General features: G+C 47.6%; 1 protein-coding gene, 1 long non-coding RNA gene and 2 pseudogenes across 9 annotated transcripts; 2 read left to right on the top strand and 2 right to left on the bottom strand.

Annotated features, from left to right (window-relative positions):
- The first annotated feature begins 20 nt into the window (after window positions 1-20).
- Window positions 21-5,500, top strand: LOC136527512 (endoplasmin homolog). Its single transcript, XM_066520268.1, has 15 exons — window positions 21-147; window positions 990-1,110; window positions 1,199-1,352; window positions 1,433-1,513; window positions 1,612-1,723; window positions 1,857-1,983; window positions 2,070-2,208; window positions 2,921-3,038; window positions 3,121-3,305; window positions 3,419-3,634; window positions 3,726-3,891; window positions 3,967-4,105; window positions 4,194-4,344; window positions 4,502-4,906; window positions 5,034-5,500. The coding sequence occupies exons 1-15, from the start codon at window positions 81-83 to the stop codon at window positions 5,274-5,276; spliced, it is 2,424 nt and encodes an 807-aa protein (XP_066376365.1). The 5' UTR covers window positions 21-80; the 3' UTR covers window positions 5,277-5,500.
- A 1,477-nt stretch (window positions 5,501-6,977) lies between these two features.
- LOC136526558 (thaumatin-like protein 1) lies at window positions 6,978-9,253 on the bottom strand (annotated as a pseudogene).
- A 1,606-nt stretch (window positions 9,254-10,859) lies between these two features.
- Window positions 10,860-13,534, bottom strand: LOC136526557 (uncharacterized; annotated as a pseudogene).
- Window positions 13,535-13,794: 260 nt separating this feature from the next.
- LOC136528264 (uncharacterized) lies at window positions 13,795-17,647 on the top strand. Of its 8 annotated transcripts, XR_010777032.1 has the most exons (5): window positions 13,795-14,234; window positions 14,364-14,686; window positions 15,311-15,366; window positions 16,435-16,540; window positions 16,668-17,647. It is a non-coding gene; the product is annotated as an uncharacterized lncRNA (long non-coding RNA). The 8 variants fall into 8 exon arrangements; XR_010777030.1 differs by having other exon boundaries at window positions 15,311-16,540; XR_010777028.1 differs by having other exon boundaries at window positions 14,364-15,366.
- The last annotated feature ends 10,321 nt before the right edge of the window (window positions 17,648-27,968 follow it).

Genomic DNA, 27,968 nt, shown 5'->3' with positions numbered 1-27,968 from the left:
CTCCGGCGCAGAGCGCGACGAACTCATCACTGGTGTCTGGTGGTGCTCCGTCGAGTGAAGCGAAGCGAGGCGAGACGACGATGCGCAAGTGGGCGCTCTCCTCCGCGCTGCTCCTCCTCTTCCTCCTCACCACCCTCCCCGACCCAGGCATGTCCCCGCGAGCTGGAGATCTCCAGTTTTTTTTTTCCCGTTGTTTTTGTGGTTTGTCGATCCCGCGGATGACGTGGCGATTGGTGGCAGATTCCGTCTCGCCCGATCACTACTTAGCTCTGACCGTCAGCTCATGTTAGTTTTGCGCAGTGTTTCCTGTCCCGTTTGTCTGCATATGAGCACCCCCTGTGATGGATCGTGCGGTAAATTTCCGGCCGGAAGGAGTCGGTCGTAGCTGCTGCTAGATTCGTTGAAGCAGAGGATGGTGGCACTAGATGCGATCTCCGCTAGAAATTTCTATTCCAATTTGTTGTCAGATCTCGCGTTTATAATTGCCGCTAGATGGGGAAGTGAGCTCCTGCTCTCTTCGATCCAATGTAATGGCAGGGTTTGTTTCGAGTTCGAGATTGGCAGATTGCTGACTAGGTCTCAGATCCGTCAGGGTGCTCTTTACATTTTCTTTCTCTGGTGATGAACATGTGGTTTGTTCCGTTTGGGAGTTTAATGGGGTTTAGACCTGTAACTTCATCCATTTTTAGCTGTTACCTACCTGGATCTTATCTGCGGGGTAAATGTACTGCTCATTTGACTGATTAAGTGCTCTAGTATATCATACTATTCTTAGTAAATTTGAGGACTCTGCACATGTCCCTACTATCATACTACTCTTGGTGAATTAAAAGGACCTTGCATAATGTCAAAAAAAGAAAAAGGACCTTGTCGTCTAGAGGCAGCTCTGGTTTCCATTTACTGTGCTGTACATGCATGCCAAAAGCTAAGAAGCTACAAGTGAATGCTTGTGGAATTTCATTCTTGTTCTGATCCTGCCTATACTGCAGCTAAGAAGCTACAAGTGAATGCTGAGGAGAGCAGCGATGACTTAGCTAACCCACCGAAGGTAGAGGAGAAGCTTGGTGCTGTCCCTCATGGCCTGTCCACCGACTCTGACGTTGCCCAGAGGTGCGCACGGCCTTCTGATCAGTGCTGATTATTACCGCTTTGTCATGTAGCGATACTTTTATGAACAATATGGTTTTGTTGTGTGCAGGGAAGCCGAGTCTATCTCTAGGAAGACTCTCAGGAGCTCAGCCGAGAAGTTTGAGTTCCAAGCTGAGGTGTCCAGACTCATGGACATCATCATTAACTCACTCTACAGCAACAAGGATATCTACCTGAGGGAGCTCATCTCCAATGCCTCTGATGTATGTATTGCATCTGATCCCTGTGTTTACTCTGCATTGTGGATGCTTGAAACTAACACTGGTGTTCTGCATGTCTGTAGGCGTTGGATAAGATTAGGTTCCTTTCCCTTACTGATAAGGAGGTTCTGGGTGAAGGTGACACTGCAAAGCTTGAGATTCAGGTATGTGAGATTTCAGTGTCGAGAGCCTTTTTTTTTTGTTTGGAATCATATCTTGCTTTAGAATTGGACCTTAAGGCATCTGGCCTATGCTAATGCAGATTAAGTTGGACAAAGAGAAGAAGATCCTCTCCATTCGGGATAGGGGTATTGGTATGACCAAGGAAGATCTTATTAAGAACCTCGGAACCATTGCTAAGTCTGGAACTTCAGGTACTGTTCTTTCATCTTTCCGCCTGATTACTGCAATCCAATATTTGTTAAATATATGTTTTCAAAAAAAATATTTGTTAAATATAATAGGATTATGCTCTCAAATAATTTGAATTATTTGCAACTTCTGCAGCTTTTATGGAAAAGATGCAGTCTGGAGGTGACCTCAATCTTATTGGACAGTTTGGTGTTGGTTTCTACTCTGTGTACTTGGTTGCTGACTATGTCGAAGTGGTCAGCAAGCACAATGATGATAAACAGTAAGATATTTCTGTCTGGTTTTTTATTCATGTCTTGATTTACCTATGTGGTTGCCTAATGTTATTATGGTGTTGTACTCTTTTAGATATGTGTGGGAATCAAAAGCTGATGGATCATTTGCTATCTCTGAGGATACATGGAATGAGCCCCTTGGCCGTGGAACTGAGATAAGATTACATCTGCGAGATGAGGCCAAGGAGTACTTGGAAGAGGATAAGCTAAAGGTATCAACACATTCATTTGTCTTTTATTTGGGTTAATTGGCTTCTGCCGCAAAATATACAATGGGTACTGATGTAGTTTTTAGCTTGTATCTGTATCTCAAGTTGAAGTCCAACAGTGTTATCTGAAATCAACATATTTTGTTAGACTTGGACATGACCCCAACAGTGCTAACTAGGAATTTGAATTAGATCTTTTCAGAAGTCGAGTGGTCAATATGTTTCGGTTTTACAGCAATGGCAGATTGCTTAGCAACTGTCTCTGCCAATAAAAAGGGCAGACCCAGTGCCGGAGGCTCCCACATGAGTGGGGTCTGGGGAAGGGAAAAAACCGAGGCAAGCCTTCCCCCCGCAAAATCTGCGGAGAGGCTGCTTCGAACCCGTGACCTGATGACTCAGTGAAACAGCTCTCACAACTGGCTCTGGCAATAATTTTCCATTTTCATTGAGTGCATTCATTAATAAAAAAAGGGCGTACCCAGTGCAGACAGCTCCCGCTCTGTACGGGGTCTGGCGAAGGGTGTCAGTGGCAAGCCTTACCCTCGCCTAACTGTGTGAGAGCAAGTGAAACATATAGGAGTACCTGTTTTTCATGTCCACTACTTGGGTTGGACACATTATAATGAAACACATCCCTTATAGACCTTATAAGACAAGTATATCTGTTTGTGCATCTGTGGTTACAAGTGTTTAATTTGAATTCTCTTTTATGCAGGATTTGGTGAAGAAGTACTCTGAGTTCATCAACTTCCCTATATATTTGTGGTCAACCAAGGAGGTTGATGTTGAAGTGCCAGCTGATGAGGGTGAGACAAGTGATGAAGAGGATTCAAGTAAGTCTTTCGTGAAGTTGTTTATTCTCCTGAGATGGTAGTTATGTGTGTTGGTGCTAACGCATCATGTGTTTCTTAACAGCCCCAGAAACTACAGAGGAAGAGACAGAAGAAGATGAAGAGAAAGAGAAAAAGCCCAAGACGAAGACAATAAAGGAGACTACTTCTGAATGGGAACTTCTGAATGATGTGAAGGCTGTATGGCTTCGCAGCCCAAAGGAGGTTACTGATGAAGAGTACTCAAAGTTTTACCACTCACTAGCGAAGGTAAATACTGTAGCGTTGACTTAGTAGTACTCAATGATTTTTTTTGCCAAAGAAAGCTTTGTTTGTGGGTCTTGTTGACAAAACATTTGTATAACTTAACAATTCTTTTTCAGGACTTTGGTGATGACAAGCCTATGGGTTGGAGCCACTTCACTGCTGAAGGAGATGTTGAGTTCAAAGCTTTGCTCTTCATTCCTCCGAAGGCTCCACATGATCTCTATGAGAGTTACTACAACAGTAACAAGTCAAACCTCAAGCTGTATGTTAGAAGAGTTTTCATCTCTGATGAATTCGATGACCTTCTTCCGAAGTATCTCAGCTTTTTGAGGGTACGGTATTACTATTTCAAGAACACACATATACTATTCAATTCAATTCATTGATATAGCAGACAAAATCTTACAGTAATTTTGTCTTTAGGGTATTGTTGACTCAGACACACTGCCCCTGAATGTGTCACGAGAAATGCTTCAACAACATAGCAGTCTCAAGACCATCAAGAAGAAGCTGATCCGCAAAGCTCTTGATATGATTAGGAAACTTGCTGAAGAAGACCCTGATGAGTACAGCAACAAGGATAAGACAGGTAATGGGGTTTTTCCACAATGAGTGCAAGTCATATACTTACCATTACAGTATTAAAAAAATCTTCTGTAATCAGATGAAGAGAAAAGTGAGGTGGAGGAGAAGAAGGGCCAGTACGCCAAGTTCTGGAATGAGTTTGGCAAATCAATCAAGCTGGGTATCATTGAAGACGCAACTAACAGGAACCGCCTTGCAAAGCTTCTTAGATTTGAGAGGTTTGTCCTTTCTTATTCTTTTCCAAACATTGTCTTGAATCGTATGTTTTGGGTAAAAGAAAACTGATCTTATATTTGCTTGCCTCAGTACCAAGTCGGATGGCAAACTTGCCTCCCTTGATGAGTACATTTCAAGGATGAAGCCAGGGCAGAAAGACATCTTCTACATCACGGGAAGCAGCAAAGAGCAGCTGGAGAAGTCTCCATTCCTTGAGAGGCTAACCAAGAAGAACTATGAGGTATGTTGCTGATCTTGATGTAAAATAGTTATCCATTCTGGAATCAAGGCTGGGGCACTGCGTCAAATGTTTTGTCCCTTTTAGTTTTGCTTTTTCATTGGGATTTGGGATCTGGATGCAGCTTGTGAACTAAAGCTGCACTTGTTTTGTTTTGCAGGTTATCTTCTTCACTGACCCTGTGGACGAGTACCTGATGCAATACCTGATGGACTACGAGGACAAGAAGTTCCAGAACGTGTCCAAGGAGGGCCTGAAGCTGGGCAAGGACTCGAAGCTCAAGGACCTCAAGGAGTCGTTCAAGGAGCTGACCGACTGGTGGAAGAAGGCCCTTGAGAGCGAGAACGTGGACTCGGTGAAGATCAGCAACCGGCTGCACAACACCCCCTGCATCGTCGTCACCTCCAAGTACGGGTGGAGCGCCAACATGGAGAAGATCATGCAGGCGCAGACTCTGTCGGACTCAAGCAAGCAGGCGTACATGCGCGGCAAGAGGGTGCTCGAGATCAACCCCAGGCACCCCATCATCAAGGAGCTCCGCGACAAGGTCGCCCAGGACAACGAGGTACCTTACCTTACCTGCACTTCCTCGTAAGAGCTTTACATACAAAACCATGGGATCATGGGAGGTTGAATTGAAGCTAATTGATCGATGTTAATTCGTTTGTCCGTTGGTGCAACTGAAACAACAGAGCGAGGAGCTGAAGCACACGGCGAGGCTGGTGTACCAGACGGCCCTGATGGAGAGCGGCTTCAACCTCCCTGACCCCAAGGAGTTCGCGTCCAGCATCTACAAGTCGGTGCAGAAGAGCCTGGACCTGAGCCCCGACGCCACCGTGGAGGAGGAAGACGAGGCCGAGGAACAGCCGGAGGTGGAAGAGAAGGAGTCGGCCAAGGAGGAATCGGAGCCGTCCTACGACAAGGACGAGCTGTAGGCGTGGTCTCGTCTTCCGGATTTGTTTGGAGTCTAGCTATAGCTCCCGCTTAGTAGGAAAATATGATATTGGGGAGCTCCACTCAATGCCTGGTGTTTAGGAATGTAATGGTTCTGAGGGACGCCCATTTTTCCCATGCAACGTGATACGGGATTTTTGTCTGTCTTTGGACCTATATATAAACTTTAGTTCAGCCTAATTAGTGGTTTGAGCTTGCCATCCCACGGAACTGGCTCCATCTGGTGGCGCACCAAATTTATTTATACTCCCTCCGTTCTTATTAAAGTTCTAACTTTTATTCTAAGCTAAACATTTCTCATATCTACAGAAAGATACTAAAAACATGAAGCCATATTAGTTAAATCGTCCTGACATACGATTCATCGTGAGAGGCACCAGTGCCCGGACGTCCGGTGCCCGCAGCGGCGAACCGAAACATGCCCAGCTCCTAGTCAAGCCTGCTCCCCGTCCACCTTTGCTCTGCCCCAAGCGCGCATTCTGACCCCCTCGTCTCTCTCTGCGTGGGCGGCACTCTCTCAAGAGCTAGGATGAGCAGCTGAGGATAAGCACGCACCCAGCGCGCCTCAACCGCAGCACTCTTGTTTGCCGGCCCCTAGTGCCCCCGTCCGTCAGCCGCGTTGCGTGCCCCATCCGTCGGCCCTCAACCGAATAATATAAAACACTTGCAACATGAATGTAACATAAGACTAAAAACAGATAAAACATTAAAAACATGCTTTTGCAACATATGTGTGAAACACATAAAACATCTAAAATAAAACACTTGTAACTTTTAACATGAAACACTTGTTGCAACATAAGACAAACAATTAAAATATTTAGAACATACTGTTGCAACATATGCAACATCCACATAAAAAATAATTGCAACATAGTCTGGAAAAATAAATAAAATATTTTGAACAAAAGCTTGAACATGCCTCTCATAACACTTGTAACATATGCAACATCCTCCGATCTACTTTTACAACATCAAGATAAAACAATTACAACATAGGCCTCGTTCGCTGGTCTGAAATTTAGCTAAAACTGGCTGGTTGTGTGAGAGAGAAACACTATTCAACTGGTCTCAAAATGGTATTGCTTCTACCGGTGGCGACCGCAAATGTAGAGAGGGCATTTTCTAGTATGGATTTTGTTAAAACCAAGCGGAGAAATAAGATGAGTGATAGTCTTTTGGATGACTGCCTTGTCACGTTCATTGAGAGAGACATTTTGGAAGATGTGAAGGAAAATGATGTAATCAACACTTTCATGGCTGTTAGAAAGCGTAGGCCCAAAAAATAGTGCTGTAATCTTATTTGTTATTGAAGCTTGTGTTGTTTATATTCCAAACTATTAGTACGTTGTTTTGGACTATTTGTACTGTAATTTAAGACTTATTATGCTATTTAGTAGTTGTGTACTGAATTGTTGGGCATTTTTTATGAAACTTTACCGAATTGCTAAATGGTTTTTACCGGTTTGCATATGAATTTTTTGGTTCGGCATATCCCATGTAAAAATCCTGGCTCCGCCGTTGATCTGAGGTGCCACGGCACATGCGCTCCCGCGGCCATGGCTGAGTCAGCGGTGTGCACAACGGCGATGGGAAACGGTCGGATGGACGGCAAGAGAGCGAGCGGCATAGGTGTCTGGGACAGGCGCGCGGTGCGGCCGGTGATGGGGCGCAGGGCAGTGTTACCTGGACGCACTGGGGCAGAAGACAACGTCGTAGCCGCTGCCGGCGGCCGCGGAAGCGCAGGTGAAGGTGGACGTGGCGTCGTGGTACGCGTAGCTGTAGGCGGAGGGGCACGCGGGTAGGCCGTGGGCTCGCACGTCCCGGGCGACCCGTACGCGCCGCTGCAGCAGTACTCGGCCGCCGCGAACGCCTCGTACGCGCTCCTGCACGCCACGGCCGGCGCAGCCCCCGAGCCGTTGCCCGCGACGCGGAGCTCCGCGGGGCACGCCGCGTTCAGGTCGGCGGCGCACCCCGTGGGCCGGCAGCTGTTGCTCCCGTTGGCGGCCGGCGACGCCCGCGGCGCGACGAGCATCGGCACGTTGAAGCCGTCCACGAGGCTGACGTCGTAGAAGTCGTCCCCGCCGGAGCCGCCGGCGAGCGTGAGCTCTGCCAGCGGCGCGGCGCCGCGGCCGGAGCACTCGACGGTGCCCGAGCCGCAGTCGGCGGTGGCGCACGCGAAGGCGGCCGTGGAGGTGGTGGTGGCGCAGAGCGTGCGCGCCCAGATGCGGACCGACCACGACACGGCCACGGTGACCGTGGCCGACTGCCCCGGGGCCAGCGCGAAGCCCGTTGTGGACGGCGGCGGCGCGCCGGCGTTTGAGAGGATGCCTGGCCACACCGTGTAGCCGCAGCTGTTGGTGATGGTGAACTTCGCGGCGTCTGCTCCTGGTAATCACAATGCTCTCACTGATCAGTAACACATTGCGACTTGTGAACTTGTCTGAACATCAAGCAACAGGAGCTCAGACGAACGAGCGTAAGAGCAATGGAAAAGTTTGATTGTTGACTCATGGAAGAAGGAAAAAAAACGAGTCCGTCTACTCAATGACCATGTGTTTTATGTAGTTTCAACACGTGAATTTTTTTACACCATAGAATTAAGATCCAACAACCTCCATCCCTCTTCTACATCCAACCTTCTTCTACCTCCAGATAATCACAAATCACAAGATCACAGATCCACATATCACAAGAAATAATTTTTTTCTATGTAAGGATAAGAGGACAAATCGGCCTGCCCAGCGTCATCACCACCTGCCTCGCGCTCGAGACCAGGAAGATGGCTGCCAAGAATGCGCTCGTCAGGAAGCTGCCTAGTGTCGAGACCCTCGGCTGCACCACCGTCATCTGCTCCGACAAGACTGGGACGCTCACCACGCGCATACCTGACACGACCACGGCTTGGCAGATCTGGCGGATGCAGACAAACTGAGGCAATGATCCGGTGGACTAAAAATCCATGTGTTTTTTTTGTGCTAAAACACATATGTGTTGTATAACATTTCTGGAAAAAAAAAAACTCCGTGTAAAGTAACACAAGAAACAATTCGAACTGAAACGGTTCTTTAATTAAAAAAACAAAAAAGAGAAGGGAACAGAAAGTGTAAGCTCTACTGCTACACAAATTTGTTTAAGCATGCTGGGTGGCTTGACTCTGAGAAATTTAGCGGTTACCTTGGAGGAGTACTGTGAAGCAGAAGCAGAGAAGAGGGAGAAGTGCTCGGAGGAGGAGGAGCAAGGGATGAAGAAGACAGGTGCAAAATTTTAGCTTGTTGAGTCATGACATGCATGGATGAACGAGGTAACTGAGATACTACTAACTGGAGCAGAGAATCCAACTTCCATCCAGCAGTATATTAGTATATTAAACAAATTCAAGGAAGGTTCATGCACGCTCCAATTTGGTGCATAAACAAATCCCAGTGTCAGTACAGTTCATGCCTTGCGTTGCAGGAACAGGAGAGACGATGCAGGAATAAGAATGGCCTCTGCGAAACTGGCAGGTAGGCCAGCGAATCATCGCCAGGTCCGCATGTAAAATGTAATGTAAACATGTGGACCTGCAGGCTGCAGATGGCAACGCCATGTGTATTCAGGTCAGGTAAGGTGAGCTGCTCTGCTTGCCGCGATACGAGCTGTTTGTCTGGTCGGAATTCACCTATTCTTCTTGCTCCCCGACGAGATAGACCATCCTCCATCCATGTGGTGTGATGCGATGTCCGTCCGTGACCAGCGGCGGCGCCGTATCATCAGGCGTCGTCATGTGCCCTTGCCGGCGGGCGGCGGCGGTGCGGTGCCTTGCCAAGTTGCCAACCACCAGGAACCAAACGTCTGCAAGGTCCCAAGAACGTGGGAGGGAACTCCCGGAGCATCCAAATTGTCTGTCTGTCTGTTGCGTTGCGGAGCCTGAGCTGAACGCCGTCCGTGGATGCCGATCGTTCAGCAGCTGAGCCATCAGACTGTGATGTTTTCAGCGAAGAAAACCTTTTGTTTTCTCATCTGAATCCGAGCAGTTTTCGTATCCAAATGCTGAACCTTCTGCAAGTGCAGTGCAGAAATCTTGGTTCTGCTCCAGTGCCTGGATGGTAGGATTGAAGGAGCTGCAGAAGGCAGCCAAGAGAGAAATGACATGGCTGCTAAACTGACAGAGCTGTTAGTTGGCTTGCCCTGTCTTTTATATTTTATTGTACGTATATACACCAAAAACCAGGAGGCTGGATCTGGATCCTTGTCATTGTCAGCACATTCATTCATGATTTGCCGTCTCTTGGATAATTTACCATCCAAGACCAAGGATATGATAAAGGGATGATAAATGTATTATATCTATATTCACATAGATACAATACAACTGCCCATATTTACAAGCCGATCAGGAAGTACACACAAGAGATGATGGAAATGCCTCTCTTCGTGCAATTATTAGACAAGACACGAAGAAAGAGAGGTGGCCTCTGATCCCTCGGCCGGCGGCCGGGGCCTTAGCATCCACGGCGGCGGCGGCGACGGCTCAGCGGGCTCTTCTCTCCTCAGTTGTGGCGCCAAAAGGGCGACGAAACCTTGGGCCACGATGAAACTTCCTTTTTTTAGGAAACTCATGGGCCTTGGATCGCTATTCCTCCTTTTTTCAGGTAGGCTCCGTTAATGTGGGCCGGTTGATATTGGGCCATCGGTCGCAACTTCCGTCTGGTCCGGCGACGCTCCAGCGGAGGGACCAGATCTAAAAAAAAAAAAACTCGGGTTCTGTTTCACTCCACCAAGTGAACTTTCCGCCACGAAGTTGAGTTGAACCTCCCTTAATTCCCAATTTGAAGGTGTTCAAACATATCGGTTTAGTATGTCCTTACTACTCTTATCCGATGGTCTGTATATGAGATTGAACATTTCCCAAAATGGTCCAACTAGGTAGAAAATTTGTTACCAACTTCATATTTTTCTGATTTCATTAACATAAATTACTTATGAATTTTATATAGCAAACCAGATTTTATTTTTTTACAAATACAAAACCATCTTTAAAACCAGTAAAAAGAATTAATTTGTCTGGCTCTGACACTTGGAGCGTGTCTTTTACATGTTTTTTTTTTCCACAAACATATCCTTGTGACACGTGTTTCATTGAGTAGAAGTAGAGTGCCAAGGTTACAACACTACTTGGTAATCCTTGGACTACTGAGGAAGGACGGAACCTAGATGAAAGAAAAACGAAAAATGATCAAGGTTGAAAAATAACGGCCTGTTGTGCAAGTTATTTATTTATGTTCTTGTTTTCGACGTTAAATGGTCAAAGAGACGGTAGTTCCGTATTATCATTACAAGTATGGGCAAATGATGAATGAATGTGCTGACGATGGCAGGGCAAGCCAACTCACAGCTGTGTCAGTTTACCAGCCATGCCCTTTATCTGTTGGCCGCATTCTGTAGCTTCAATCCTACACGGCTTGCATTTTTCAGACGGAAAAGACAACCTTTCTTCCTCGGAAACATTACAATGTCGGAATGCTGAACGATTGGCGTCGACGCGATGTTCATCTCAGGTTCAGCTCAGCTCAGCACTAGCACTAGCACAAGCAGTGTCTCTGTGGGATGACGAGGTGTCCAGTCATGTGCCAGCTCTGGCCACCGTCAGAAAGCATATAGGGGCACGCCGGCTTGTAGTTGTGAGCTCCAGAGTCTAGCGCCACCAGCATCTTCCACGGAGCTTTGGGGTCGTCAATGGCGAACTGGGTCCACACCGGCGTGGGGTACTCGTAGCGGCTGTGCGTAACGGCGTGAAACCTCTGGATGTCCTCGTTCTTGTGGATGTCGACGGGGTCGATGTCGAACGAGAAGATGTCGCCGTAGGGCGTGGAGATGGGCTCGACGGACACCGCGGCGAGGTCGGCGGTGACGACGATGCTCCTGCCGTCCAGGCTGAACATGGGGTGGTTGACGTGGCCGGGGCCGGCCACTACGGTGCCACCAGGCCCGCGGGGCACCGGTGGCAGCGCGCTCGTCATCACCCTGACGACGGCCGTGGGGCTCGCCGGGTTCACCAGGTACACGCCGAAGTAGCCGGGGTCGAGGAAGTTGTTGTCCGTCGTCGGTGCGCCGTCCGGCTTGTGGCGCGAGGACGAGAAGACGATCCAGTCGCCGCTGGGGGACCACTGGCAATGGGTGTCGGTCCAGTCGTCGTCGGTCAGCCGTGTCCCCCCGGCCGACTCCCCCACCATGGCGTCCTCCATGATGTACAGGTTCTTTTGCCTGAAACCTCCCGGCGGCGGCGGCGGCGGCGCGTCCTTGGTCGACCTGAACATGATCTTGGTCCCCGCCGGGTTGCTCCTCGGGAAGGCGTTGTTGAAGCCTCCCGCGGTGAGCTTCCGGTACTGCGGGTCGTCTCCCGACGCGTCGAAGATGGCGTGGATCTCCAGCCGGCTGTCGGCACTGAACGCCGGGCCGACGCAGACGTACAGCACGTCCTTGTCCGGGTCGTGGTTCCACGCGGTCGAGAAGACACTGTTCGGCCGTCTCCACTGCGAATTTTACCCATATGATCGAATGCATTGACGAACGAGAACGAAATTAAACAGATAGCTACTAGCTCAAATGAAATCAATTGAAAATCTCTGAACTCTGGTGAGAATATCCCCATTCCCATGGACTATACCTCCCAGACGACACGCAGCCCACGTCGTCCGTCGGCGACCCACACGCCCTTGAACTCGTTGTCAACGAAGGCGAGCTTGGAGCCGTCGGAGGAGACGGTGGGGAAGACGCCGGACACCCTGAACACATCCTTGTGCGCCAACTGCAGCTTGTCGAAGCTCCTCGCCACGTTGCTTTTCCCAGTCTGGCCGGCCGGGTGTAATAATGCAATGCAAACACTCCATAAGCAACAAGATCATGCAAATTAAACACGTTACTGATTACTGAATCCTGATGATGATCGTCGGTTACATGCTCCAGCAGCCTCTCGGTTGTGGCGCGGTGGTACCCGATGCAGGCGCCGCCATGGAGCACGAAGGGGTTGTAGTGGTCGGCCTTGGGCCACACGACCTGGGTGATCTTCACAGCCGGCTGGTCGCCGGGGGCGGCGAGGTCGAAGACCTCGATGTGGCGGAGCATGTCCGCGTCGCGCGCGCCGCCCATCTGGTTGGTTCTCTGGCGGATGGTGGCCACGGCCACCTTGGTCTCGCTGGTGGCCGCCGGAGTCATGGCGTAGATGTTCTCCGGCGTGACGCGCTCGGTGCGCCCGGCGGCGATGTCGTAGCGGTACACGCCCCAGTGCGGCGTGAGCCTGTCGCTATTCTTGGGGTCGTCTCTCTTGTCCACCGCTCTGTGGAACAAGATGACGTTGTCGCTGCCCCAAGACGGCCAGCCGGAGTCCTGGATGCACCTTGCACGGTCGTCCAGCGGCTTGCCGCCCTGCGCGTTCCGGTCCACGTTCATCAGAATAATGTCGGTCTTGAGGTGCTCGATCTCGCCGCTCCATCCGTTGTCACTGAAGTTGGCCACGGCCACCCTCTTCCCCGACGGCGACAAGGCGGGGCTCGATCAGATCGTACTCCCCCTCTGGAGTGAGCGTCTCCGTCTCGCCGGTCCTGAGGTTGGTCCGGTACACCACCGTCTAAGGGGTGCGCCGCTTCTCCACCGGCTTCCTGGTGGAGACGTAGATGATGCAAGGGTCGGCGGCGGCGTCGGGAGCCAAGCCGCTGTCCTCCATGCGCACCCCGCCGAAGGCGTCGGCGCCGTAGATGTCGGCCAGGCTCAGCACCTTCACCGCTACCTTGCCGTCGAAGCGCAGAGCCACGTGCAGCGTCTCCAGGCCCTCCTCCCTCTCCGACACGAACACGAGGCCGGTGGCGCGGCCCGTGTCCACGTCGTCGGCGGTGGCGCCGCACTCGGCCGCGAGCTCGGGTTTCTTGGCGATGAGCGCCTTCAGAGCCGCCACCGGGATGGGCCGGCCGTTGTGGTTGTAGGAGACGCCGTCGGAGAGGTGCACCTCGTCACTGCCACCACCGGTAGGCGGGATCGGGCACGAGGAGATGTCCCACTGACATGGCGGCCTGTACGAGGCGAAGGCAGCGATGCTGCCGCGGCTCATTCCGGCGGCCGGTCGACAACTCGACACTCGACACAAGCAGGGATTGTTCTATCTCTAGATGGAAAGTACTGTATGCTTCTAAGTTCTATAACTGGACGGTTTCAAGTGTGTGCTGCTGTGCCGGCGTGCTGTACTACCAGTGCTAGCTTCCATGAAACTATGGAAGAGCAACACTTCAATAACAGTTTTTTTTTAAATAATATTTTTTCAACGAATAATTGCAAAGATAGCATTTGAGAATTGTAAATATAGTATTCGGCTCGTGGTAATCGACAGTCCAGTAGCCGACTATCGGCAGTCCAGTAGCCGGCTGGGCCCCCAGCCGGACTAAACATGACTGGCCAGTGTAACCTTATCAGGCCTTGCCCTGTCGGCCTCTGGATAGCCGATATGTTCTATCGGTCAACCGTGACCCGACAGGTCGCACGCCTCTCTTCTACCCTCGATCGCCGCTCCTTCTCTCTCTCCTAGCTGCGCTGTCGCCCGCCGCCGCGCGGCCGGGCCGCCCTCGCCGGCGACCGTAGGATCCAGCGGTGGGCTTGACGCAGGCACCGGCCTCGCCGCATCCGGTCGACTTTCGCCTTAAGTGCCTCCACCTCCTTGCACGCGGATGCCGTGTCCGGCCCTGGTGGCATCGATCGCTTCGTCGACTCTTCTTCTCCTCGGCGACGGCGCGCAGATGCGACGGCTAGCCTTGCCAGCGGCTGCACGCGGAACAAGGACGGAGGCGGCGGCGGCGCTTGAGGCGCCGCTAGGCCTGGGGCGGAAGCGCCGGCACGTAACGCGCTCCACCGATGGTCGTACTTGCGCACTCCGCCCGCCCTTTTCGGTCCATGCGCCACTTTCATTGGTGGTAAGTTTTGATTTCTTCGTCCTCTTTCTTCTCTCTGCGTCGCCTTCAGTTGTCATCTTCCTGTGGGCTAGGTTGCTGCTCACACCGGTGTTCTTTTCACGCATACTCTACCCGTTCATGTCGATTTAGATGGAGATAGAGCCAGCCACCACTGTCAGTCTCCAATGAATCGACGAGCTCAAACCCCGTATATGTTGCCGTCCTCTACGGTCGGATTCTTTCTTCACATCCAACCACACCAGTCGCGTCCCCGATGGACGGGTGGCCGGTGCCGCGCGATCTCCTGCACCGCCAAGCGACGGCAACAAACTCCCGTGGTGCCCTCCTACCCGCCAAGCAACAGCAACAAAACTCCGGTGCCCTCCTACCGCCCACCCTCTTGGCCACCACGGTGTCTGTGAGTGCCATCTCTGCCTACAAGTGCGGCTCTAATCTGATCCCTCCTCCGAAAGGTAAGCTCAGAAACGTATGGAGTTCCTTCTGATTATTTCAATTGATTGCCTAAGACTGGACTTGGCTGGGAGATCGAACCTGAATGTATCACTCCTCAGTTAAGTACACAATTCTTTTTTCCATCACTGCTTATATATATTCATGGCTCAGCTTCTGTGTCCTAAAACATGGACGATGTGCAGCTAACCAAATTTTATGGTACCTAATCTCATGAATTTTAGGGACACTGATTATTAGTTTTGCCTACACGTCAATTCACAAGCTCTGCCATTTCATCAACCATAGATACCTCATGTTCAGAAAAACATTTTTTGTTATTTGTGATCAAAATGTGCTTGGGGAGAGATCAAAAGAGGTCAATTTCAATTTTAGAGTTTGCTACGGTAAGGCAATAGTTTGAACATTATTATTAATTTCATGATGGGATGTTTTAGTTATTTACGAACCCTCTAATTAGCCTCCTGGTCTCCTAATCAACACTTCAGCGGCTATACATTTGTATTTTCCTTTTCTTAATACAAAAATTGTAAGATTACGTATGTAACACGGAGGTGCTAATAAAATGGTAATGTGTTATGTGCCTATGAGGTCAACAATGATACATCTGCCAATTGTATTTATAGATCTTAGAAGTGATGGTGTGCTGCTGCTTCTACGAGGAGGTTCAACTCACTCAATGGTAATTTACAGCTATACCCACCCCAACTTTTGAAATATCCTTCCATATGTAAATTATGCACTTTTGTACTCACTAATTTATATGTTTCCTTTCTTTATGTTGTTTGTCCCTCATAGCCATAGCTGTAAAAAAAGAAATGTATTCATGCTCTGTATTAGTCTACACAAAGGAGCATGCTACAAAAAAATAAATCAATAAATAAAGGAAGAAACGAAGACAACTTGATAGTTTGTAACACCTAAAGTAACTAATTTGTTAGCAGATATAGCATAATATGACTAATAAGATTTGATAGTTTATTGTTAGGCAAAAAATACAGATTGCTGATAATATATATATATATATATATATATATATATATATATATATATATATATATATATATATATATATGGTATCTTGGCCTTCCATCTCTATGCCACTCTTCAAACTGGTTTGATATTATGTCCCTCCTCTCCTCACCTAGCATGGCTTATGTAATTTATTTGACGAGCTGCAGTTCTGAAGCATGTTATTTCCTCACAGCTTGTGTATTTATGCTGCTTCTTACATGAATACATTTTCTGAGAGCACATAGAGTGCAGTGGATAAAACAAGTTTATGATCTCTCTGATCATGATTTCATTTGATAATTTGCTTAATAGTATCACTTCATATCTGACAAACCTGCATGTATGTGATGCTCTGTTTATGCCTCATCTTGCCACACTACCATTCCTATGTGAAAACATATATTGGAACGATCTCTCATGTATATGCAAAGATGAATAATAAGAACAGAGAAGTGAAGACAACGGAGTGATCATGGGTTTCCAATGTTATTGGGTTATTATGACAACTTTTATTGCATCCTAGGTTAACACAAAATATATCGAAGCATCTTTCTTGTGTGTGTTTAGTTCATAGCTTAATAATAAGAGCATAGGACTAAATAGTGATTGGCTTAATGTTAAGAGCAGAGGACTAAAGATAGTAGACTGATGAGTTTTGATATGTTATCTGAATATTATGGCAGCATTTGCTATGCGCTGGGTGAATTTTATGATTACATAATCCATGGTTCTGCAGATTTTATACAGATAAGTTAACTCAAGAGTCTAATTTTGGTCTCCATGCTGCTTCAAATAGTCTTCCTATTTTACAGTCTCAGTTTTCCAAGATGTCCATACTGCAGGTGCTACATCCCCATATTCAAATTTCCCTTTTTGCATACAATAATGTCCGGCTTATATACATATGCAGGTTATATATATCTGTATGGTACTTCCTATCAATAATACACAGTTTTTATTATGCTATAGTTCATACCTTTATAAGTGGCGATGGAGCCATCATCTAAGGAGCTGAGGCACTTCCTATTCTGCCGACCCAGTGATATTGCAATGCTTCTGTGTCCCCCTACTCCCTGCCCATCCAAGTATGTGATGTGCCTATGCTTAGTTCCTATCTTTTTAATAATATGACAATGGTCTTCCTTGCAGCCTCTTTTGCGATAGGGCACTCATATGAGCTTGCATATTGCACTCTCTGGTCAAGCGATAAGGTTAGTTTACTAATGTAAAGGTTTTTTTAGAACACGCTTAGCGTGTATTTCATTAAGAGAAGTGGGGGTTACAAACGACACACACCGACCGACCAGAGCTCGCCGCCGAGAGGTCAGCCAAGACTCTTACGGTGAACCTGAAAAGAAAAAAGAGGACCCAGGCGCTTAGGTTTTGATAACTTATTCTTTGCTGCTCACATTTTCATTTTCGCAAGTAATATATGTGCACAGTTGCCATAAACTTGCATAAGTGATTGGCTGTGGTCCTCCTGTGCTTTTCCATTTTCGCAAGTAATATATGTGTACAATTGCCATAAACTTGCAGAAATGATTTGCACGCGGTCCTCCTGTGCTTAATATCTAAATATTTCACCTTCACATTTATTCCCATTACAGATGGAGATTTCCTTGAACCACCAATTGGGTAAGCAACCTACACCTGTCGACAAACTGCAAGGCTGCCATTCTCATGCATGGTCAAACCATACCAATGCTTCTGGATTAGCTAATGTTTGCTCTGCTTACATTATTCAGGCCTGTCATATTAGTTGGCACTATGATTGGTGTAAATGTGTAGCCATAATGCCGCTATGCATATGTGTTGTTCAATTATGAAACCATGTGAACCTGCTTTGAGCCTTCGACAAGCAGCATCACATAATAAGTTTAAGGGCTTCTTATGGTTATCGTGTGAAATTGCTTTTGCCGCACATCTAATGTTCTGATTCAGCTGGATAGGTTTGCTTTCATGCCAATTATTGCCATCCCCTTAGTGGATGATCTTTATGTTTGACAATCACATGAATTGAGTGTGCTATATATGACGCTAGCATCTTATGGCCCCGTTCGCATGGTCTGAAACTTGGCTGAAACTGGCTGGAAAAATACTGTTCCGGCTGAATTGTTGTGAGAGAAAAACATTGTTCCGGCTGAAAAAGAAGCCGAACAAGCCGAATATGGAGTAAGCAAGAACAAGCCGATATGGGATAAGCCGAATAGTCCTCAACATTTTGTAGTTGCGTGTACAGAACTTATTTTCTGTTCTCAAATACACTAAGACGACGTTCTTCAACTACAAATGGTACATACCTATCTTTTTTCATGACATACAACAAACATTTCTGTCACACACACCACCAATTGAGTATGGCCTACGGGCACCGCGAAGCGCGCCTACCTCCCTAGTAATATATGTGCAGCCTTACTGGTGCTATCAACACTACTGAAAATAGAATCTTTGTTGAGTGCAAAATGCTTTGCCGAGTGTCAAAAATCGACGCTCGGCAAGAAATTGCACTCGATAAAGGATGACCCGCGTAACGGTGTTCGGGCGTCCTTTGCTTAGTGCCTGCTGTTAGGCACTTGACAAGTTTTTTTTTATTTTTTTTTGGAAAATACTTTGCCGAGTCCCCGACACTGTGCTCGGCAAGATTCAATTTTTTTTGAAATGTCTTTGCCGAGTGTCCACTAATTCGGCACTCGGCAAAGATAGAAATTAATTTTTTTAAAAAATACCTTTGCCGAATGCCTTATTCTTGGCACTCGGTAAAGACCCCCTTTGCCGATGCCATGCCCCGGCGTTCGGCAAAGTTTTTTTTTTGCCTCCAAATTTTTTGTGCATCCCTTTTTTAAGTACGATGCTTACAAACCAGGACATCTCTACATGTGTCCTGGTTATCGTATGTACAGATGTCATTGGTTTGTAAGCATCGCACATGACAACGTGCATGAAATCTTCTGGAATTTTTATCATAGCCTCCACATACATATCACGACATATCAATAAATTTCATGATTTTCGGACTTCGTTTGTTTTTTTATAGAATTTAAAAACACTTCGCACGCAAGTTCGCGGTCATATTTCGTGATAAGATGTCCGAAATTTCAGGTCCGTTCCTAGATACGGCCTCACACTACACTCAGTAACATGACTATATTTTTTGAATCATTAATTCCATTATTCGTACCACGTGCAGTTTCAAATTTATATTTTTTTGAAAAAATTCAAGTAAACAAAATAAAGTAACTAAATATACCAAAAAGCCACAAAAAATCTCCAAATTATAACGAGGAGTTCCTGGTACTTAAAAAGGGCTGCACAAAAAATCTGGAGGCCAAAAACAAAAAACTTTGCCGATCGTCGGGCAGGCACTCGGCAAAGGGGTCTTTTGCCGAGTGCCAAGAATAAGACACTCGGCAAAGATATTTTTTTAATTCTTATCTTTGCCGAGTGCCGAATCAGTGAGCACTCGGCAAAGACATTTCAAAAAAATTTGAATCTTGCCGAGCGCCGTGTCAGGGACACTCAACAAAGTATTTCAAAAAAAACTTTGCCGAGTGCCAGATCTGGGACACTCGCAAAGATTTTTTTTAAAAAAACCTTCTTTGCTGAGTGCCAGGCCAGGTGGCACTCGGCGAAGAGAGGCGTTAAAAAATTAAAAACCTTTGCCGAGTGCCGATCGGAGGCACTCGACAAAGAGGCGGTTAAAAAATTAAAAACGCCTTTGCCTAGGGCCAGATCGGGGGCACTCGCAAAGAGGGGATATAACCCTGCCGGTTGGGCCGGCCCACACCCATGCACGGACGCATGCGCCCCTGCCCGCGTCGCCGCCGCCTCCGCCCGCGCGTCCACGCGACTCCCTGCGTCCTTCGCCCGCACCTCGCGAGGCCGCACCTCTCCTCTCTCACCGCCCTCTCTTCGCTCTTTCCCCTCCCGCTTCCTCCCTCGGTCTCCCTCGCCCTCCTTGCACTCCCCCTCATTCTGCTCTCTGCTCCTCCCCCCCCCCCCCTCCACCCTCCCTCCCCTCCCCCGAGGCGTCCCCCGCTATCTTTTTTCCTAGCGTTCCCAACTCTCTCCCACGCGTTCGGGTGGAGGAGGGGGGGGAGGAGGAGAGGAGGAGAAGAGAGGAGGAGGAGGAGGAGATGGCCCTACCCCCGTCCGCGCCCCGTGGACCGCCCGCCCCGACGCCGCCCCCCCTACCCACCCCGGCACCCGTCAGGTATGCCCTCTCTCTTGTTGTCGTGGTAGTGATAGTTGTAGTAGTAGTGCTAGTGGTAGTAGTAGTATTAGAATTAGTGGTAAGTGGTGGTAGTAGTAGTAGTAGTGGTAGTAGTAGTAGTAGAACTAGTGGTAGTAGTAGTATTAGAAGTAGTGGTAGTAGTAGTAGTAGAACTAGTGGTAGTAGTAGTAGCAATAGTGGAAGTAGTAGTAGAAGTAGTGGTACTACTTGGATATATTCTTCTGCCATGGATTGATATCCAAACTACATGGCTTCTCTTGAGACATATGTGCTTGTCGGCCATCATGTCATTGTTTTTATAGGTTTTGGAAACCTCATCGTGCAAGGGAGGTTTTGCCCGATTTTTTTAAAATGACAGTATTTTATTCCATTTTTGTAGAGAAGAGCCCGTTGGAGCCGAGTCGGAGTTCCCGTCGCCGTGCCGGTCTGCCAGCACCGCGTCGTCTCGCCACTGCACCGACCCGCCACGGCCCCGCTAGCCTGACTCTGCCGCCACCCCTAGGTATAACCCCTCTTTCTGTATCATGGTCGTAGAGTCGCGTAACCCAGTTAGGCGTCCTTCCGTTTGAAAGAGATACAGTTGGAGGTATGCAGATCTTTGCATATCTATGACCGTATCTGTTTCGGATTGTCCACGTTTATTGGACAGTCTGCGGATGCGTAGATGGGTTAGTTTCCATGGTCTGCTCGGATCCGAGACAGAGTTTCGGCATCACCTTCCTGTCGTTCTCCGGATACGCACTCTTCTTTGGCAGGACGTGTATCTGGAGAACAGCGGGGAGGTGTACCGAAATTCTGTCTCGGATAGGAGTAGAGTATGAAAACTAACCTCATCTACGCATCCGCGGGTGGATTAGGACCTATCCTCACCTATTAGATAGTAGGAACACCATGTAGATGTAATTGATGGTTACATTACTCGCTGATACATATGTTAGAGGATCGATGACCGTCAGTGGATGTACATGGGCTGGAGAAGTCAGAGTGATTACACCACGGAATGGATGAACAAGACCGATGCTTTCTCAGGTGATTGAACAAGATGGCAGGCGACCGTTATAGGTCCGTGAACTTGATTTACCAAAGACCACGCCGGCTGCAGGAGGAGGCGGAGGGGGCGGCGGAGGGATCAGACAGGAGGAGGAGGAGGACCGCCCACCGTAGGAGGGGGCCATCTCCTCCCGCGCCGCGTGAGGAGGAGCTAGAGGAGGAGGTGGCGCCCGTGGATGAGTCGGACGAGGAGCTGGTTCGGCAGATGGACGAGGAGGAGGAGGAGGAGGAGGAGGAGGGGGGAGGCGGTAGGCACGAGTTCCGCTTCCTCCGACTCCTCTTCGAGTGTCTACTTGCGAGGTCCCGCGAGCCTCCCATAGGTTCCGCTTCCTCACCAATGCCCAGTGATTCACCCCAAAGGACAAAAGTAAGTAACTTTATATGTTATCACCACTACTTCATATGATATGATGAAAAAAAACTAATAATTTTCTTAATCACTTGTGCAGGAACTGGGTGGTTGTGCGGGTGGTAGCGCACGGCTAGTCAATGGCATCTTGGGTCTTCTGTGCAGACAACACTTCCCCGGCATTGTCACGTACACATCAAGACGGAGCCGGCCAACTTGTTTGACCACTACGTCGTCGCCCTCGATGCGGAGTACCCCAACAAGGCGGCGCGGGTGAAGGTAGAGTTTTGGGTAAGTCTCCCTCGCCACAAACATTGCTCAATACGTCGCATTCATTGGACTTTTCTTGAAATAATGAATGGATATATCGCTTTTGTATGCAGACTTATTACAGATGCTAGGAGGGATTTGAAGCCAGGTGAAGGGTCGAGATGGGGACTAGAGGGGGGGGGTGAATAGTCTTTTCTAAAACTTAATCGCGTCGGCTAACCGATACAAATGCGGAATTAAAACTATCGGTCTAGCCAAGACTATACCCCACATATATGTTCACTAGCACCTTGCAAAGATAACAATTATGCAACAAAGGTGCCGGGCTAGTTAGAGCTCTCCTAAACAATTCTAGAGAGCAAGGTTACACAAACCTATGCCACTAGTATTTTAAGCAACAAGAGAGCTCCTACACATGCTAGTAAGCAAAAGCATAAAGCTAACAAAGCTCACTAGCAATGCTCAATAACAAGGCAACTAATGCCTAATTAGAGAGCGCAAATACTTAGCTACACAAACTAAGCAATGTGACTAACAAGGTTACTAAAACCAAATTAGCCACGCAAGGGAGCTACTTCTATGCTACACAAGCAAGAAGGTAATTAGCAAGCTACACAAGCTATCTAATTACAAGAGCAACTACACAAGCTTAATATGTATAAAAGTAATTTCAAGCTTGTGTAATGGGGATGCAAACCAACAGGAAGAACAAGGTTGACACGATGATTTTTCTCCGAGGTTCACGTGTTTGCCAACACGCTAGTCCCCGTTGTGTCGACCGCTCACTTGGTGGTTCGGCGGCTAATTAGCATCACCCGCTAAGCCCGCACGTCGGGCGCCGCAAGAACCTACCCCTTTAGTGAGGGTAGCTCAATGACACGCTTTACTAGAGTTGCTCTTCGCGGCTCCCGCGGGGCGAGCACAATGCCCCTCACAAGCACTTCTCTGGAGCGCCGCACAAGCTTCTTGCGCGCTTTGACGGAGACCACCACCAAGCCGTCTAGGAGGTGGCAACCTCCAAGAGTAACAAGCACCACCGGCTTGCAACTCGATCGCCTAGTGCCACTTGATGCAATCTCATGATGCAATCGCACTAGAATCGCTCACTCACACAATCGAATAATCACTATCAAGTATGTGTGAGATGGAGGGCTCCCAAGCACTCTCAAGCATGGACACAAAGTCCCCCAAGGTGCTCCGCACCAGCCATGGCCGAAGGCCACTTCTATTTATAGCCCCAAGGGCTAAACTAGCCGTTACCCCTTCACTGGCAAAAATCGGGCCGACCGGACGCTCCGGTCGCCCGTAGACGACAACATGTCCCGATTCCAACGGTCACTTGTCCTGACCGGACGCAGCAGCTTCAATTGACCGGACGCAGAAACCTCAGCGTCCGGTCGTTTTCAGTAAGCTCCCCGAGGCGTATTTCTTCGACCGGACGTGTCCGGTCACATGTGATCGGACGCAGCCCAGTGTCCGATCATACGCCAGCTTCTGCGTCACCGTACGTCAGCCTGACCGGACGCACCCAGCCAGCGTCCGGTGCTTTCAGACCTAGCGTCCGGTCAGTTGACCGACGCCAGCGTCTTCGCGACCAACTCGTTTTCACTTCTAACTTCTTCACCCTTGCTCCAATATGCCAACCACAGGAACTTGCATTCGGCGCAATAGAAAATAGGCATTCCATTTTCTCGAAAGCGCCGAATCCCGCCAAGCTTTGCCGAGCGCCGACCAGGAGGCACTCGGCAAAGATTTTTAAAAATAAAATAAAAAATCTTTGCTGAGTGCCTACAGGGTTGGCACTCGGTAAAAACACCGTCAACAGGGTCGGCGCCGTGACGGTCACTTTTCTTTGCCGAGTGACCCCGGAGCTCTCGGCAAAGCCTTTGTCGAGTGTCCGATAAGACACTCGGCAAAGAGGGCTTTGTCGATCAATTTTTTGCCGTGTGTTCTTTGCCGAGTGCCGCACTAGGCAAAGGCTTTACCGAGTGCAATTTAGCCTTTGCCGAGTGCCTCAGGCACTCGGCAAAGAACCTAAATCCAGTAGTGCAAGTTGTGAACCTACAGATCCCGAGCTACCTGCTGCTTAGAGGTGCCAGTGCCACAGCAGGAAGCCAGGAAGTCGTCGACGCCCAACAAGATGTTCAACCACCTATTAGCAAGGTGATTCGAACAGTCCCCTGCTAAAAATTAGCAGCTATTAGCCATTAGCTAGCTACGTTTTAGTGCTAATGAATCTAAATAGACCCTAAATATGTCACTGCATCCAACAGTGGTGGAGAACTGGAGATGAAAGCACGTGTACAAATATCACTTCTTCTATATTTAGATGCTCGAGTTTTTATCATTGTTAAGGCAATAGCCAATTTTATCATTATTTGACTATAGAAAAAAATTATGAATTACCTCTTTTGAGTTGTCTTTGGTCCCATTTGGCACGGCTTCTCCACCGGTTTCTGAAGCCGTTTGGAGCCGTTTTGTGCCTAGCCCTTAAACCGTGCTCTCATAGAAGAAATACAGAGGGTAGAGTAAAAAATAGTGGCTTTACCCGGTGTCAGCACCAAAATGTGTCACTCGTGTCGGGCACATGAGCAAGCTAGAAGAGTCTGCTCGAACTAGTTATTGACTCTTGTCTAGTTCAAGTATGATTAAATCGATCCGGTCGACCTCCACTGCTCGAACTAGATTAAGATCAAGTTATTGGCTCTATCTAAGGGTGGTGTCCTTCGGGTAGATTCATTAAGTTACTGATCTTACTGATGTTTTCATTGATATTAGTTTACAACAACATCAATTCGCCCGGTCGAGATCAAATTAGATCGAGCTCATATCCTTTAGATCCGTCGTTCATTTTGTTACAACACGATACTTCTTACTCTGAGCGACGTATTATGCTTCATCAGCTATTTTGACTTCGATCTTGATCGTGCATAGTACGCGGTTAAGGCATGAATAATCCTAAAGAGGTTTGCTGGCTAGTTGAATCTGGTTTATAGTTCACTATTATGGCTGTAATGATCCGGTCGATCCCCACTAATGGCACTGTAGATTGGAGGATGCTAGTTAGTAGATTTATTCCTGGTTAGGTATAACCTTAGCTGTTTGTTATGCCTGCATCGGCTAAATAGCCGATCGCCTGTGCGATAACACCTACAGTGTGCGTTCATAATTCTGTTAATCGTGAATAGATCCGTGTGCTTTAAGGGTTTAATTCGTTGTTTTTTACGGCTGTATCGATTCGGTCGAACCCCACTATTAGAGACAGCAGGTTGAGTCTGAGGAGTCCATAGGTTTGTTCATGTGAAATAGTCTATTGTTCACACACCATAGTCCTTTTCACCTGAATCGGCTATTTTAGCCTATTCATCCGAGCCTTCACGTATAGCATGTCTTTCGGAAAGCCTGTCGAAGTACGGATGTTTTTGCGGATTTTTCAATTTTAGTTTGTTACTATCATCATAGCTGCCATCGATCCGGTTGAACCTCACTGTCGGTGGTAACATATTAGACTTAGAGCGTTGGTAGATCCATTTGTATTAGATAGTCAATTCGTTCGTGCGTTATATCTTTTCCTGATTAGATTCATTAGCTCAATGATTCATACTGATAATATCCACCTAGCTGATGATCTTATTTACATATACGTATTGTACCTGTCAACATAAATTTAATCGTTACCCATGAGCTTTATAGTCCATAGCAGCCGATTTCTGTGCGGATTGACTATTTAGTCGCTTTTCCCATATGGCTGCTCCCGAAGCGGCACACTTAGAACTGTCTGGGCATAGACCGGCATGTTCCACCACAATTGCGTGAAGCATCTGTTGAAGAGGCCCATCGAGTTCATTTCTTCTCCCTATCACTGTCAGGGTCAGCCTTCACTTGGTTTTCATCACTGCCAGTCAATTCCATTGCTAATTGGGCTGACCTAGAGAAGAAGTTTTATACATATTTTTATACTAGGATAGAAGAAAAGAAGATTACCGATTTGACAACTATAAGACAGAGAACTAATGAATCGGGTACTGAGTTTCTTCAGAGGTTCCGAGAGACTAGAAATCTATGCTTCTCACTGAACTTGACTGCTGATCAGCTAGCTGCTTTGGCTGTTCAGAGAATATTGCCAACATGGAGAGAGAAGCTATTGGGACAAGAGTTTGATAACTTGGGTCAATTGGCTCAACGAGTGGCAGCGCTCAATAGCTAGTTTCAGAATATGCGCAGAGATACCCGATTTCAGAAAAGTACCACAATGGCCGAAGCCTATAATCCATATTTAGTCGATGGCGGCTATGAAGACGATGAAGAAGAGGTTGCCGGGCTGAATAGAATTAGGGTAAGAAGACAGTAATGGTGTCAAATCCTTGGGGAAGAGGAATCAAAGAGAGCTATGACTTCGATGTCACAAAATCAGACAAGCTCTTCGATTTGTTGCTTGGGAAGGGATAGATCAAGTTGCCTGATAATCATGTTATGTTGCCCCCTGATCAGTTGAAGAATAAGAAATTCTATAAGTTTTATAACGCTACATCCCATTCTACTAATGACTGTAGAGTTTTTCGACAGCATATACAGAGGGCTATTCAGCAAGGAAGGCTTAAATTCGATATGGCTCGGAAGATGAAAGTTGACGATAATCCTTTCCTAGGAGATCAAAATATGGTCGACGCTAGGCTGCTCAAGGGGAAGACTAAGGTCCTAACATCAGATAGATCAAGAGAAACTGGGACGGTCAATGCCGAGATACAAATATCGACTAATGAATATAGAAAGATCAGAAGGCGTCGTGATGAGCAAAAGAGCTGATATGAGCAGGGAGAAACGTCAAAAGATGGGGCGACAAAGCTATGTGTTACATCTCAAATTTTGTTGAATAAATGACAGTGGCAGAAGGAAAAGGATTATCAACGTTGGCTAGAAGAGCAAGAGTACCAGCATCAACAGGAAAATGAGAGGTATGAAAGAAAACAAGCCGAATCACATTAGAATTATTCTTTCTTCAGACATTACTAGAACGAATGTTTGAAGTTACCTACCAGAAATAACTATCTAGAGTGCAGCGAATAATATTGGGAGTTTAGGCAATCTCAAGCCAACCGCCGGTCTATCCATGCTCAAGATGTATATCATCATAATAACATGGATCGGCGCTTAAAAAATAAAAGTGTTCATGATCAGCTTGAAAAACGAGTTGTTGATCAAAATTGGGCTGCTTATAAAGAAGAAAGTAATGAGGAAGAATATATTTGGCAGGAAGGCTAGTGGTGTCCAAGAGGTTTGACAAGAAGCTAGAAACGAAGAGTGCAACACCTAAGGAACAGAGAACTAGAACAGGCTCAAGCATCTGGTAGACCTCAAGTGTGGCGTGGTAAGCAAAAAGCCGATAGGAGGCAACCATCGGCTAATATTCAAATAGCTTTTCTGTTGCCGTCAAAATTTAGAGCTCCAGCAGATCAAGAAATTTATTTAGATTTTGATGAATCGGAGTATGAAGAAATAGTTACCAAGTTGATAGTTATACAACAGGCTATATTTGATAAGCCAATCAAGCATCGGCACTTAAAAGCTTTATATGTAAAATGTTTTGTTGATGGGAAGCCGATGAATAAGATGTTGGTGCTTCTGTCAATCTTATGCCTTACACCACTTTTCGTAAATTTGGCAAGGGACTGGGAGATTTAATTGAAACTGATATGATGCTTAAGGATTTTAGGGGCAATGCGTCTAAGACCCGAGGGGTAATGAACGTCGAACTGACAATCGAGAGTAAGACTCTGCTCATCATGTTCTTCGTCATCGATGGAAAAGGGTCATATAGTTTACTTCTTGGTCGTGACTGGATTCATGCAAACTGTTGTGTGCCATCAACCTTGCATCAATGTTTGATTCAATGGCAAGGAGATGATGTTGAGCTGGTTCGCGCTGATGAGTCCATGAGTATCGCAACAGCTAATCCAGTGTATTGGGAGCTAGAAGACTTTGAGTGTTTTTTCTAGCAAGCTGTGGGAAGAAGGCTTCATTAGGATCAGTAATAAAGGCCAACAGCCGATCCAAGCAATCAGCTCTGAGAGTTTGTTTTAGTTAATAGTCATGGCTTCGTGTCGGCCTTTGGATTGAGGAAAAATAGGCATTGGTCCTAGAGAGCCGGAGCTAGAGGTGAAGCTGCTCCGACGGTAGCACGCAGTGTCCATCAGGGCGGCGAGGCTCCTGGCGGACGACCAGAAGCTGGGAGGCGCCAGGGCCAGGCTGTAGAAGGCGCAGCGCGAGCTGGAGGGCGTCCTAGAGAAGACCAACCCCATGGTGGCCATGCTCAGGACGGAGCTACAGCAGCTAATGGACTGCATGAGATCAGAGGACTTGTACAAGATGA

This window comes from Miscanthus floridulus, chromosome 19 (genome assembly GCF_019320115.1).
Source record: "Miscanthus floridulus cultivar M001 chromosome 19, ASM1932011v1, whole genome shotgun sequence".
Classification (NCBI taxonomy): Eukaryota; Viridiplantae; Streptophyta; class Magnoliopsida; order Poales; family Poaceae; genus Miscanthus; species Miscanthus floridulus.
This window is presented reverse-complemented; position numbering and strand designations above follow the sequence as displayed.

Excerpts from the sequence above, each read along its gene's own strand:
- LOC136527512 (XM_066520268.1), top strand. The coding sequence starts at position 81 with ATGCGCAAGTGGGCGCTCTCCTCCGCGCTGCTCCTCCTCTTCCTCCTC. Across the intron at positions 1,353-1,432 it reads TCATCTCCAATGCCTCTGAT|GCGTTGGATAAGATTAGGTT; the intron begins GTATGTATTGCA and ends GCATGTCTGTAG. Across the intron at positions 2,209-2,920 it reads TGGAAGAGGATAAGCTAAAG|GATTTGGTGAAGAAGTACTC; the intron begins GTATCAACACAT and ends TCTTTTATGCAG.